This window comes from Melospiza melodia, chromosome W, assembly GCF_035770615.1.
Source record: "Melospiza melodia melodia isolate bMelMel2 chromosome W, bMelMel2.pri, whole genome shotgun sequence".
NCBI lineage: Eukaryota > Metazoa > Chordata > Aves > Passeriformes > Passerellidae > Melospiza > Melospiza melodia.
The window spans coordinates 3,965,627-3,980,517 of NC_086225.1; the positions used below are offsets into that span (position 1 = coordinate 3,965,627).

At 46.6% G+C, this 14,891-nt stretch overlaps 1 protein-coding gene across 1 annotated transcript in view; it reads left to right on the plus strand.

Moving 5' to 3' along the window:
• The window catches only part of LOC134431449 (transcription factor BTF3-like), a 32,239-nt gene extending 23,619 nt beyond the window's left edge, over positions 1–8,620 (plus strand). Inside the window, exons 5-6 of the mRNA XM_063179460.1 lie at positions 6,761–6,823; positions 8,246–8,620. Of these exons, the coding sequence (XP_063035530.1) occupies positions 6,761–6,823; positions 8,246–8,292 (110 nt within the window). The 3' untranslated portion in view covers positions 8,293–8,620. The remainder of the gene's footprint in view (positions 1–6,760; positions 6,824–8,245) is intronic.
• The last annotated feature ends 6,271 nt before the right edge of the window (positions 8,621–14,891 follow it).

Consider the following 14,891-nt stretch of genomic DNA (forward strand, 5'->3'; position numbering starts at 1 on the left):
TGAACCTGTTAAGATCTCTCTTCTTATAAAAAGGTGAGACAACTATTTATTTAAGGGAGGGGCTATTTATCAGGGAATGTATAATAGGACAAGGGGTAACAGTTTTAAACTAACAGAGGGCAAGTTGAGATTAGATATTAGGAAGAAATTCTTTATTCAGATGGAGGTGATGCACTGGCATGGGTTGCCCAGAGAAGCTGTGGCTGCCCTGTCCCTGGAAGTGTTCAAGGTGAGGTTGGACAGGGCTTGGAGCAACCTGGTCTAGTGGAAGGTATCCCTGTTCATGTCAGGGGGGGTGGAACATGGTGGTCTTTAAGATCCATTCCAACCTAAACTATTCTGTGTTTCTATGATTCATGTTAATTCCTCCCTGTTGTTTTGGATGCCACCTGTCCCAGGGACAAATGCTTGTAACAGATGCCTCAAATCAATGTGCCTGCCACTCTTATGCTACAATTGTTTTTTTTTTTTTCACTTCATCACATTTTTATATGTGGAATAATACTGTTCCCAATAATAACTTTGCTATAGTTATGATAAAGTTGTACTTTTGTCTGGGAAAGGGTGGGGCTGTGTTTGACTTGACAAGCATGTTTGTCATGGTGTAAGTCATTGCTGCTGGGAAAGAATGGAGAAACTTGTTCAAGTCATACAACTCCTGTGGTTTGAATTAAGGCAGAAATCTGATATAAACATGACATAAATAGCTCCCAGCTCTTTTATCTCTGAGGGCAGTTTCCCAAGGAATCCCACGCAATAGTGCTCTAAATGGCTGAAAGTTTGCCCCTATGAGGTTTAGGGTCCTGACTACTGTTTTACCCATCCAGTACCCCTCAAAATTGAGAATTCTATCCAGGCATTATGGCTGCAGCCCAGGCTGCCTCCAATCTTGACCTCTCCAATAAGTTAGAGAAACTTTAGAATCATAGAATCATCAAGGTTGGAAGAGACCTTTTAAGATCAAGTCCAACTGTTAACCCAACACTACTACTGTAACCCCTAAACCGTATCACCCAGCACCATATCCAGATGCCTCTTAAACACCTCCAGGGATGGTGACTCTACCACCTTGCTGGGCAACCTATTCCAATGCCTGACCACCCTAACAGTAATTTATTTTTTTTTTTTGTAATATCTGATCTGAATCTCATGTCTCAGGTTAAGGCCACAAGTTCTTCCGCATTAGTGAGCAACAGGTCCAGCAGTGCCTCTCCTCTGGTTGGGCTCTTCATCACCTGTACTAGAAAGTTGTCCTCAAAGCACTTGTATTGGGTCTGGCTGACAAGGAGTTAACTTTCCCTGTAGCAGCTCTCACAGTTCTGTGTATTGGTAGCTAGAAAGGTGTTGATCACATACCAGTGCTTTGTCATTGAGGCTGTCTCTCCAACAATACCCCCTCTTCACCCTCCAAGAACAGTAGGCTGGTGGTGGGCAAATATCTTTGGAAGGGACATAGCCAGGATAGCTGATCCCAACTGACCAAAAGGATATTAACATCTGCTCAGCAATAAAAGTTAAGAGAAAGGAGGAGGAAGGAGGGGGCATTCATTAAGATATTTGTCTCCTGGAGCAACTACTACACATACTGAATCCCTTGTCCCAGGAAGTGGTCAGACGTATGTTGATGGGAAGTAGAGAATAAATCTTTATCTTCCTTTGCTTTTGCATGTGACCTTTGCTTTTGCTTTATTAACCTGCCTTTATCTTGACCCATGAGTTTTGTTCCATCTTATTTTTTCCTCTCTCAGGTCCTGCTGAAGAGGGGAGTGATAGAGCAGCTTGGTGGGCACTTGGTGTCTGGCCACAGTCAACTCACTTCAGCACTCCACTAATTTCTTGGACTGCTTGCAATTCACTGTGACATTTTTCCAGCAGATATCTGGGTGGTTAAAGATCCCTATCAGGATCAGGGCATGCGAGCATGATGCTTCCTGCTGTTGCCTTTTTCTCAACCTGGAAATGAAACTCGAGATATTTTTAGTAAGGAGGTAATATAAAAGGAGATCTTTATTTGAAGGCTGCAGCTGAACCACTAAGTTTATTTTCTTGACTTAGTCTCTAATTTTCACCCATAAGCTTTCGACCTGCATATTGCTGTTCTTCAAAGATCACTTCATGCAATCAATCCTGGTTGTGGCATAGACAGCAACTCCCTCACCTCTCCTTCCTTGTCTGTCCCTTCTGAATAGTTTGTAGCCATCAATCATAGCACTCTAATCATGCAATTCATCCCACCAAATTTCTGTGATAGCAATCAGGTCATGGTTTTCCATCTGGGCAGCTGTTTCCAGCTCCTCCTGTTTGTTTCCCATGCTGCATACACAGGTATAGAAGCACTTCAGCTGGGCTGTCAGCCACATCCCCTTTTTAGAGAAGCTCACCCTAATTCCCTTGAGGCAATTCACAGGTGTTTTCTGTTTATTCCTCATGTCTTGGCAGCCCTGGCTCTTCTCAAGTGCCTAGAAAACCATGTCCTTCCTCCAGTAAATCTAGTTTAAAGCTCTGTTTATAAGTCCAGCTGGCTTATTACTCAGGACACTCTTGCCCTGCTTGGTTACTTGAGCCCCATGAAAATTAATTTATTCCCCTTCTGGCTGACTTACACCTTTTAATGTTAAGCATCAGGAGATGGTACAGTTCTTTCTGGTTTAGGGAAGTTTCTGAGTAGAGTAAAACCATTATAGCTAGCTCATGCAGTCAGGGTTTGCCATTAGTATATGTTGGGGGTGGCATTCGGATAAACAATCCCCATGCACATCTGCAGCATTTCATGCTCCAGTAATTCCTACCCAAGAGTGATAGCCTTAAAGATGTTTTATGTGGGTTTTTACTGTTGGTAGAAGCTGGAGTAAATGAGCCTTACTTGGTCTTATCCTGGGGCAAGCTATCACAGCTCCAGAGCTCAGCCCCCAAGGGGACTGGGTGCCAGAAGCCAGCTCGCTCTCAGACCAAGGCTGTGGGTCAGCCCCCTAGCAAGCAGGGAATATTCAGCTCTTAGTGATTAGGCAGCTCTTGTGATTTCAGCTTTGCTTGCTAGGTAGCTTTTTCCCTTGGCTTAAGGCTCCAGCCGACGGTCGAGAGAGGAGAAGAAGAAGACACCGGCTGTTCCACGTGTATGGCTTTATTGTAGGGGTTCTGTGAAGGGTCTCAGCTCTTCTTCTTCCGAGTTAGTAGGGGTACAGTATGCTACTTTTATACCCTTGGCCCGGATCCAATCCTGACCAATGGCAAAGGTGTTAGAGTGACCATAAGTGACCAATAGTAGGGTTAACAAAATATTGCCTTACATGGCTATAGGGATAGGGTATAAGGCGGATGTCCCTGGAGTCAGGAAACTTCTTTGCTGCTCTGTCAGCATTCAGATTCTCCAAGGGGCCCTGGCTAAACCTGAGGGGTTTACTACACTGGAGTAGCCTACAGGTTCCAGGATTCACTGGGTTCTCTTCTTCCACCAGCATACAAAATTCAGACTTCCTTAGATGTGACCTTGTGCACATCTACACTGGTGTCTAGGCAGACCTCTGTCAGGAACTGTAGACTAGATGGATTATCATTCTGCTTTAGTGTGTCAGCCTGCTCACATTTGTAGAATAGACAGATCCTCTACTCCCATTATATTTGCTCCACATATAAAGCATTGAAATTATTTGTACCTTGTTAATTGATTTGTTTCAAAATATGGAATGGCTTTTACCTTTTCTTTTTCAGTTATGTCTCACTTCTGTAGCTTTCCATTCTCATTAAGAAATAGAGTATATTTGATAAACTATGTTAGCAGACTGTAAGTTAAATTCCAAGGGGGACTTGTGGCTTCAAAATATATGTATTAATGCACAAAAATGCACTAGTATATTTTCTAGGAGGATGCACATCTACCTGAAACCTTGTCATTTTATGTAAGCAAAGAAACATAACCCTTTTAAACAAAAGCCTTTTTGGATACAGTGGGAATGTTATGATGCCTGTTAACGATAGACATCATACCACATATGCAGACTAGCTCGGCATGCTGCTTTTGTGGTACATTTTTGGAAGCAACTGTTCTTTGAGCCTGTCCTGGTTTAGGGCAAATTTGGAAGAAAACCTCCAAAAGGCTCCCCAGAAAGCAAGCCCACATGGCCCCTCCCCTCAACCAGTTCAGGAAGAATTTCCTCGGGTAGAAGTGGAAGAAAACCTGTTTATTTAGCAGGCAAAGCACTCCCCAGCACAAAAAATGAACAATACCAGATGACAAAACTCATTCACCTCTCTGAAGAGATAACAGATTCAGAAAGTCTCTCCTGGGGGTGGTCGCTCTGTTATCAGTCCCTCCGGCACTGGGAAAGGCTGCTGCCCAGAGTAGGCCCTGGTGGGCTACAAAGTGCGAGCTCTCACTGTTTCCCCGGATCCCAGTCCAGAGCAGGTTTGAACGGTTCCAAGAAAAGGGAAAGAAAAACAGTCCAGGGAAAATTCGGACTGCCTCATCTAGCTAAGCTAACTAAAAAGCAAAAGGAGCACTGTGTTCTGCCCCGTCCATGCCCAGACAACAACAGTGGAGTTCTGTGTTCCAGCAGACTGTGGGGGAGAGTGCAGCTGATAACGAAACTCCGTGCTTCTTCCTCTTCCCACCTTCACTGTCAGAGCCAATCTTGAAGGCACAGAATATAATATCCAGCATAAACAGAACAGATGATTTGGGACACAAGCATGTCGCAGCGCAGGGAGGCTCGGGACCCTCAATATGAAAATCAGCAAGCTCCGTTTATTGTTGAGAGCACCTTACGTTTATTTACAACAAGTAATAAGCTCATGCATATTCTGTAAGCTAAGCAGTCTATTGGTTATACTACAATATCAGCTCTTCTTCATTCTTTAAAACTTACATTTCTTTTTCTCATGTCTCTCTCACTACTTGTTATCATACTACAGCCATGCTCAAGGACACTGTTTTTTGCAGGTGCAGAAACTCAGATTAGCTGGGTTCTTGTCACGTAGCTATTTCTCCACACAAGCATCATAACATCACCCTAGGACAGAGCTCTTTAGGTTATAATGCTTAAGATAAGCTAGGTGTATCTTAATGGCAACAAATGCAGTTGCAGGAATTTATAGGGTTTAGCCATAGCTTGCACATTTTTCAACTGTGCTAAAAGCCTGGCTAAATGCTGCCACATTAAGCTTGCCTGCAGATTGCTGTGGTGGGTTGACTTTGGCTGACTGGCTGCCAGGTACCCACCAAGATGTACTCTCAATCCCATCCATCAGCAAGATGGGGAGAAGATACAATAAAAGACTGGTGGGCTGAGATAAGGACAGGGGAAGATCACTCACCAATTGCCATTATGGGCAAAACAGACTCAGCTTGGGTAAATTAATTGAATGTATTACCAATCAAATTGAGTAGGATAATAAGAAATAGGAACAAATCTTAAAACCCCTCCCCCCCCCTTCCCTTCTTCCTGGGCTTAACTTCACTTCCAACTCTTCTACCCCTGAGTGACATAGGGGAAGGGGGAATGGGGGTTGTGCTAAGTTCCTAATGCTGTGTCTCTACCGCTCCTTTCTCCTCACTCTTCCCCTGCCATGGGGTATAGTCCTTCAGGAACAGGCTTTTCCAGCATGGTTCCCCCATGGGGTCACAGGTCCTGCCAGCAAACCTGCTCCAGCATGGGATCCTCTCTTTGCAGATCCTGCCAGGAGCCTGCTCCAGTGCGGGCTTCCCACGAGGTCACAGCCTCCTTCGGGCATTTACCTGCTTTGGTGTGGGGCCCTCCACAGGGTGCAGGTGTATCTGTGTTCCACCATGGACCTCCATGGGTCACTGACAGTGGTGACCTTGCCCTTAAACCCTTTCAGAACAAAGTTTATGCGTTCATCTATTTTCGTTTTCTAGATATCGGGATGCAGCAATTTCAGAAGTCTAGTATAAGCCTATCTCTTTGCTCATGCTTTTCTTGAAAATGGAGAAGGATTAATTAGGATTTAATAGCGGTCATGGGCTAAGCTGTCTCATATTCTTAAGGTAGTACAGTTAAGAATAGCAGTAAAAGTAGTGGCACAAACACCTCAGGACTTGAGATATCTATTTTTAGCCTTATACTGCTTCAGTTTCACAGATGCTCATTGGTCTACTACAATGGACAGGGTTAAGTCTCACTAGCACTGGCAAATGTAATGGGAATAGTTAAGAAATTACTGAGTCAGTAGAGATGTGGACCAGGACATGTGGTTACCTTAATCACTGAAGTATAAAATTGTGTATCTAGTTCCATATTCCTCTGGCTTTGCCAGGGAACAATATCTTTAATTGTCTCTAGTCATGTGTCTACTTGCAGCTTCACAATTGCATCTTAGTTTTCTTGAAGGCCTAGGATCATAAGATCCTAAGATTTCCTTATAACTTGCTAATGCTGTAAAATATATAAGCCTCAAGAACCACTGAGTAATCAATAAACCAAGCTGCTTTTAAGAGAAATTGGTAAAATCAGTCTCTTTGCTTTTAGCTGAAAATTATTACCACACAAAGCACTCTATATATCTAGAACCAAGATGGTGAGTAGTAAACTTGTTTGACATGAATCTTCTCATTTTTCAGCTGGTTTGTTTGAGCATTATTAGTAACATACAATTAGTTGTAGATTTTTATTTAGCAGGGGAACTGGATAGAGAATTGAAATTTAGTTCAGACTCTTTGATAATATTTTCAAAAAGCAACACACCTTTGTAATCAAGATGCTTATGGTGAGCTTGACTGATGCTTTTGAACTGCTTGCTCTTGCAGCTATCGATGGAAAAGCACCACTTGCTACTGGTGGTGATGATGATGATGATGATGAAGTTCCAGGTAAGAACATGCATGCAGTGGAGGAAATGAAGTGAATTTTGCTGAGACATAATATATGTAGTATAAGATTGGGCCAAGGACAGTAAGAGTATTGACTGGTCATTCCTTTCAGTACCTGAAGAGGGGCTGCAAGAGAGCTGGAGAGGGACTTTTTACAAGGGCATGGAGTGACAGGATAAGGGGGAACAGCTTTAAACTGAAAGAGGGTAGATATGCATTAGATATTAATTAGATACTATTTAGATATTGTCCCTCCGTACTTGGTATTGGTGAGGCTGCACCTTGAATACTGTGTCTGGTTTTCAACCCCTCCAAGAAAGACTTTAAGGTGCTGGAGTGTATCCAGAGAAAGGCAATAGAGCTGGGGGAGGGTCTAAAACACAAGTCCTATGAGGAGGGAGCTGAGGGGGTTCAGCCTGGTGAAAAGGAGGCTCAGGGGAGACCTTATCACTCTACAACTATCTGAAAGGAGGTTCTAGCAAGGTGGGAGTTGGCATTTTCTCCCAGGTAGCGAGTGACAGGATGAGAGGAAACGGCATTGAGCTGTGCCAAGGGAGGTTCAGGTTGAACATCAGGAAGAATTTCTTCACAGAAAGAGTGGTTAAGCATTGAAACAGACTGCCCAGGGAACTGGTGGAGTCCCCATCCCTAGAAGTGTTCAAGAAATGACTGCATGTGGCACTTAGTGCTCTGGTCTAGTTGACAAGGTAGTGTTCAGTCAAAGGCTGGACCCAATGATCTTGGAAGTCTTTATCAACTTGAATGATTCTGTAATTCTGTGATTAGGAAGAAATTCTTTACTGTGAGGGTGGTGAGGCACTGGCACAGCTTACCCAGAGGAGCTGTAGCTGCCCCATCCCTGGAAGTGTTCAAATCCAGGTTGGAAGGGGCTTGGTCTAGTAAAAGGTGTCCCTGCCCATGTCTGGGTTGGAATGAGATGATCTTTAAGGTCCCTCTCAACTCAGGCCATTCTGTGATTCTTTTATAGAATTTCTGTGAGCATTGTTTTCAGATACCATATGAGACTTAGATGGATCATTGGTTTGAGCTAGTATTTTTTCCCACATAGGAATAATAGCTATGGCTAAGATAATTATTTAACAGTCAATAAGAAGACTGCTAAGAAACTGCCTTTTCAATATCACTGCTTTGTTGTGGATATGGTGAAGTTAAATGCTCCTAAAATTGTGCTTTATAATAAAGTATTTCAAACTTAGTTGTTTGAACAAGAAGAATGAACCATGAAACCCATAAATGTTGTTTAGTTTGTACTTTATAAGCTGATTTTATTTTGTTTACCTTGTAACCACTTAATATGACCTGGAACTTTTTTTTTTTTTTTTTTTGGGGGGGGGGGAATGCGAAGGAATTGGCAAAGCTGAAGTAGCTCAGACTTGAATTTCAACATTTTTCTTTTTCTAGATCTTGTTGAAAACTTTGATGAAGCTTCAAAGAATGAGGCAAACTGAACTAAGTGACACTTTGTGAATAAAATTAAAACTTGAAAAAGCTACATGGAGCTGTTATTTTATATTGTGACTGCTTTTATTTGATTTTATTTTTATTTCCTGATGAGATCTCAAGATGTGTAATATCTGGAAACTCCTGAACCTGCAGTTCTTATTCAGTTGTTGCTTGTACACAGTATTGTTTTTGTGGCCTAGTTTAACAAGCCTATGCTTTGAAATAAGTCAGATTGCTAATCAATCTCTACCTAGACACAAGTTTTGAGCATCTTGTATACAAGCTACCCCATCTTTAATGAACTTTGCCATACAATAAAGAATATAAAATGAACTTTCTGGTGTGGCTTTTTGTCAGAAAAGCAAGAAAAATAAATTGACCATAATTATTAAGCAATCATAAAAGTCTTGCTTTTTTTTTTCAGAGCATCTTCCATTCTGCTCTATTAGAAAACTGGCTTCTAAAAAAAAATTATAGTGCATAATGGAGCATTTAAGACTTCATTGGTGAATTCCTAGTGTTTGTGGGTCAGAGCACATGCACTGTGTTCCTAAGACACTTTGTAATGTACTGAATTTAAGAAAGAGACCTGTATTCTACAACTACTTTATGATTGTATGGGGTTTACGTGGCAAGGTTAAGGGGGCTGAAGGAGTGGCTTCTGTGAGAAGACACCAGAAGCTTCCCTTATGTCTGACAGAGTCAGTGCCAGCCAGCTCCAAAACAGACCTGGTGCTGGCCAAGGCTGAGCCAATCAGTGATGGTGGTAGCACCTCTGGGACAACAAATTTTAGTAGGGGGGAAGAAGCTGGGTAACACCAGCCAGGAGCGAAGAGTGAGAATATGTGAGAGAAACAACTGCAGACAGCAAGGTCAGGGAAGAAGGAGGAGTAGAAGGTGCTCCAGGCACAGGAGCAGAGATTCCCCTGCAGCCCAGGGTAAGGCAGGCTCACCCCCCTGCAGTCCACTGAGGTCCATGGGGCAACAGAGATGCATCTGCAGCCCATGGAGGACCACATCCTGTTGTATTGCACTAAATAGGAATTTAGTTACATTGGGTGTTGGGGAAAAACGTTATTGGGTCACGTGAATGGCATGTTCCCCCTTTCACATGGGTTCCCCTCACATAACCCCCTGGTTCTGTATGCCTTGTGGTCTGTCCCATGGATGGTCCCTCCCCTCACCCCTCCTGGATGGGGTCCTCTTTCCCCGCCCCCACCACCTGGGGCATAAAACCCCACCGCAGGTGAGGCACGCCCTCTTTGCTGCCTGGGTGGTCGCCAACACCAGAGGTGATCTGTCCCACACGAATAAACTGGACACTTTGACCCACGTGGCAGGGAGCGCTTCTCGTCTCTTATCTCGTTCATGCGGTTCTGTGTGGGCTTGGGTCCTGAGTGAGCCGGGTTTGGACTCATATAAGCTCAGAGATCCACAGATACTGCAGGTGGCGCCCACGTGTTCGCCGCCCACGACGGCCACGAAGTAGCTGGTAATTTCATGCGTGGATTACAGTAGCTTTTTGACCTCCACCTTCCCCTGTCTTCTTCGTTGCGTTTTTGCGGGCAAAGAACGTGTGGGGGCAGAGTCGGGACCCCGCTGCACCCACAGCGGGCCGATACCAGGACGGGGACTTAGTTTCAGCTGTTCCAGCCAGTCACGTCCCCGCGCGGGGTGAGTATTACCCACGCGGCTTAGTGGGACTCCCGGTGCAGGGAAAAAATCCGGCCCTGCGTTTTTCCGCGCGGCAGCCTGGGCGGGGCGGCTCTGGCCCTCCGCCGGTCCCTGTGCGCTGTTTGGGGAGTTGTGTGTTTCCGGCGGCGTGCTCCCATGCCGCGGGGCTCGCGGGAGCCGCGGTACCATTGCGGGCGGCGCGATTTAGCAGCGCGGGCGGTTTTCGCGGTGAACCCGGGGCTGCGCGCGGTTTCCGACGCTGCGGCAGCGCGAGCGGCGGCAGAGTGTCTGCGGCTGGCTTTTTTGCCGGGAGCGGACACGCCGGGGCAGCCGCGGACCCCGCCGATCGGCGCGGACCCGCTCCAGCCCCCCACGCGGCGGCCACGTGGTGGTGGGGGTGCCGGCAGCTGTTGTTCGCCATTTTAAAACCCACGCGGTCTCTTACGCAAGCAGTTTCGTCTCTCCCCGGAGAGGGGGGGAGAGGAGGCTGCCCGGTTTTTCCCGGATTAGCTGTGGACTCAGTGCTTTCAGTTTTGTTTGTACTGGCTGTAAAGGAAGGTAGATTTGAGTGCTGCAGAGAGCAAACATGGGTGCTAAGTTTTCTGCGGCACAGAGAAGCATTTATAGCCTAATTTTAGAAACCCTAAGTAGTGGAAACGTTACGGTCTCCAAAGCAGTCTTAAAACGGTTTGTTCACTGGATATCTTCTCACTTCCCTCAGTTTACCCAGCACAATGTTTACTCTGTCTCTGCCTGGAATAAAATAGGGGCCTTACTAACAGCTAAAGCTGAGCAGGGAGATGGGACAGTTTCTCAGTTTTTCCCTGTGTTCCTGGTAATTCAGAAAGAAGTCCCGAAGACGGATTTGAAAGGACAGCCAGATGAATTCTCCTCTCCTGTAGCTTCCCCTACCTCTCCTCCCAAACCCTCTGCCCCTGAACCGAGAGAGTCGAGCAAGATCTCTTGGCAGTCCCAGGGTACCTGGAACTGCCAATGCTCTCCTGAGCCTCCGCCTCTCTCCCAGTATCCTGGCCCCGGCAGCTGTGCACCGGCTTACAGAGCATCTTCCCTGCACCCCTCTAACCTAATCCCTGCTACCCCTTTTCCGAGTTCTAACCCCCCCATGCCCAAAATAGCGGCAGCCACGTGTTCCAGCCTTCCACTTACCCTTCTTCTCCCCACAATCCTTTTCGCACACATCCCCTCCCCCAACCCTTTCCGATCCCACAACCCCTTCCTTCTCTTGGACGCTCCTCCCCCTCCCTTCGTGTCCCCGCCCCCATTGTGTCATCCTGTGACCCCGCCCCTGTTTCCCACGGTTGCCCTGCCCCCCTGCCTTCTCTCCACGCCCCCTTGCCTTGGACCCATGAGGGTGGGGCCGAGGCCTGGGGGGGTGGGCCCCTGCCCGATTATGGGGGTGGGGCAGGAGGAGGGCACATCCCTCCTCCCAGGTACCAAGCCACCTTTTCTGTTAACTGAAATTAAAGGAAATGTGTCGGACTATTTCTGCTGCTGATTATGAATTTCTCCACCACTCATGGTTTGCAGGCTTTTCAATTTGCTTTAGCTCCAAAACTCTGAGCAGTTAACCTCTGCTGTGTTGGAGACCAAACCATTGATAGCCTTAAAGAGCATGCGACGTAGAATTCCGAATGCTAACATGATTAGGAAAAGAACAACAAAAAACAACAAAATTGTCCTCATTATAGAGGTCCACCACCCCGAGAGTCCCCAGTCCTTGAACAATCCGCTGAACCAGTCTTCGGATTCCTGCTTGACTCGTCCGATCAGGCTTTTAACTTCTCAGAGAGCTGCGTGGACATTAGGTGCTTTTGATGCTAGGTTCAGGCAGCATAGTCCTTCAAATTCCTGGCACTTGTGTCCATGCAGCAGCAGGAGGAAATCTATGGGTGCACGATTTTGGGAGTGTGGCCTGCCTGGTAATTTCCTCGTCTTGTAGGAGGGAGCTGAGGGCCGTGGATGTCAAGTTTGCCTGTTTGACTACCCAGCACTCTAGGTGGCGCAATTCACCTAGTGCCTTGGCTGCTGCAACCCATGGAAGGAACAGGGATACAGCAACTCTTTTTGACTTGGCCCAATGGAAGATTTCTGCATCACAATTTGGGTCCAAATTGTCTATGCTTCTCTTATGAATTTTGCTGACCAAATTGTTCTTATGAGTCCACTCGCCAATCATGGTTTGGTTGGGTGCCAACAGGGACAACCACCCAATGGTACATGGCCCTCCTAAAAGCCGAGAAGGGATTCCTGCCCATGCCCGATCTCCACGGATTAAAAACAAACCTTTGGGAAGGCTCTTGCGGTGTGAATGGTCTGGATTGTCTGCTGACCCATGGCTTAAAACCTTACACCACCTATTGGCAGTGAATTCCTTTCGGTACTGTTTAATGTTGTTAAAAGGTTTGGTGTTGGAACGTGGGATAAAGAAGAAGTGTATGCAGTATGGTGCAGGGGAGGAGCCCAACAGCTCTAACTTTTGAGGCTCCTGAGCTGCTCTGGGTAGCTTTGGCAGCCACTCCTCTATGGGATTTTTCATTGTTACAGCTCGTTAGTGATGGATTTTGTGTGGTTGTGTGTGATTTGGTCTGGGACTTGGGTGAGGTATAGGTGTATTTACATTGTCTGTGAACTCTCTAGCTTGCAATGGAATCCCTACCAGGCAGGTAGACATGGGGTCTTTTGCTGCTGCTGTGGACAGGCATATATTTTCCTGTTGGAGCGTCTGTGCCAGGGTCACCCAGACGTTCTGGCGTGGCTGAGGAACGATCCATGCAGCTGTGAGACTGCTCAGCGTGAACAGGATGACAACTCGGACAGGGCTCATCGTGAGGTTAGGTAGGAGGTAGATTTTCTGTTCTACAAAGGAAAACAAACATTTTTCTAAAAAAAACCCAAACACATACAAGTTCATGGGTCTGCCGGAATGTAGCTAACTCTCTTCGGAAGATTCTTCTTTTTCCGGCGGCATCTTCTCTTGGAAGTGACAGCTTCTTGTTTCTTATCCCCGTCTGCTGGAGCTGGATTTTTGGGGACGAAAGGTTTTACCCACTTTTGGGGTATCCATTGAGGGCCTGAGGGGGTGGATACACACGCGTAACCACGCCCCCAGGTGACAAGCTCATAAGGACCCTTGGTTTCCCAAGTTTCTGGGTCCTTAATGAGAACTTGTGGACACTGTGACAAATTAAACCAGTTGTTGTTATTGAAATGACGTATTACTGGAGGACTCATGTTTTCAAATGAACAATTCAGAAAATTAATGATAAATAGGGCTTTGCAGACCTTTGGTTGTGGAGTCATCCACGCTGCAGAATTGCTCTGCCTACCCAGGACCTCTTTTAAGTGTGTGGTGGGCACGCTCAATCACAGCTTGACCTGTGGGGGAGTGGGGAATGCCTGTCTTATGCTCCACTGCTGGACAAACTCTAGGAACTCCTTGGAGGCATACGCTGGGCCATTGTCAGTTTTAATTTCCCTAGGGACCCCCAATACTGAAAAGGCTTGCAGCAAGTGTTGTTTGGCATGCGCAGCCCTTTCCCCTGCATGGGCAGAGGCATAAACCGCACCTGAGTACGTGTCTACGCTGACGTGTACGTATTTCATGCGACCAAAACTGGAAACGTGTATGATGTCTCTCTGCCACACTTCACAGCTCCCAAGGCCTCGGGGGTTAACCCCGACACCCAGGGACGGCACTGCCTGAAGCTTGCAATTGGGACAGGTGGCCATAATGGCTCGAGCCTGACTGCGTGTTAACTGAAACTGATGGATTAGACCTGGAATATTTTGATGGTATTGCTGGTGACTTAGCTTTGCCTGTTGAAAGATGTCTGGAAGGCGCGCCATTTCTGCTGGAGCGGCAAGAGAATCTGCTTTGCGATTACTTTCTGCGATCTCGCCTGGCAAATCGGTGTGTGACCTCACGTGCATCACATAGAAAGGGTGCTCCTGCTGTGAAACCAAATGAATTAGTCTTGAGAGCAACCTGTGGAGATGCCCATCCTCGATCTCTTTGAGGACTGCCTGCTCCGCCCTGGACACCACCCCTGCCACATAGGCTGAATCGGTAACCAAATTTATTGGCTCCGCAAACTTCTCAAAGGCCCTTACGACTGCAGCTAGCTCGGCAATCTGGGGCGACCCCTCCACAAACTCAACATCAGCTTCCCAATGCTGGGTCTGGGGATTTCTCCAAGTCATCACCAACTTGTGGGATGCTCCAGACGCATCAGTGTACACTGTAAGCGCCTTGATTGACCTACAACTTCTTTTCTCAGGAGCAATGAGGTGGAATTCCTCGTTGAACAGCTTGTGTGACGGGGCTTGGACTGATACCCGTCCAGTGTAGCTGTCCAGGGATAGCTGGAGACTGGCATTGCTCTGGAGCAGGTCCTCGAACCTCTTTATGATTAACCTCTTTGGAGACCTCTTTCCCTCCTTAGAAAGGTGTACTGGAAGGTGAATACACTCAAAGTCACAACCGGCCAGCTCACACAATCTCAGCCTGGCCTTCCAGACAAGCTGAGCCTATAGCTCCTGTGGCTATGTGATGGTTTTGGATCGCTGATAGGAGAGGAAAACCCACTCTTATGATTAGAAGTGGATCTTTTTGTATTTCAAACCACTGGAATATCAGCCCGTGTATGTGTGGTAGCTTGCCCAAAACAATGTACTCAAAAGACAGCTGGGGCTTATAACGATGAGCCTACCTCTCAGCCAAAGCCTCCTGCACTTTTTGGAGGGCGGTTTTTGCCTCTGGGGTCAGCTCCCTGGGAGAGGCTAGCTCTCTCTCTCCCTTCAGTAAATTGAGAAGGGGAGCTAGGTCCCTGTTAGTGAGACCTAGCCAAGGCCTGACCCAGTTCAAAGACCCACACAAGGAATGGAGATCTGCCAGGGTTTTGGGATCAGT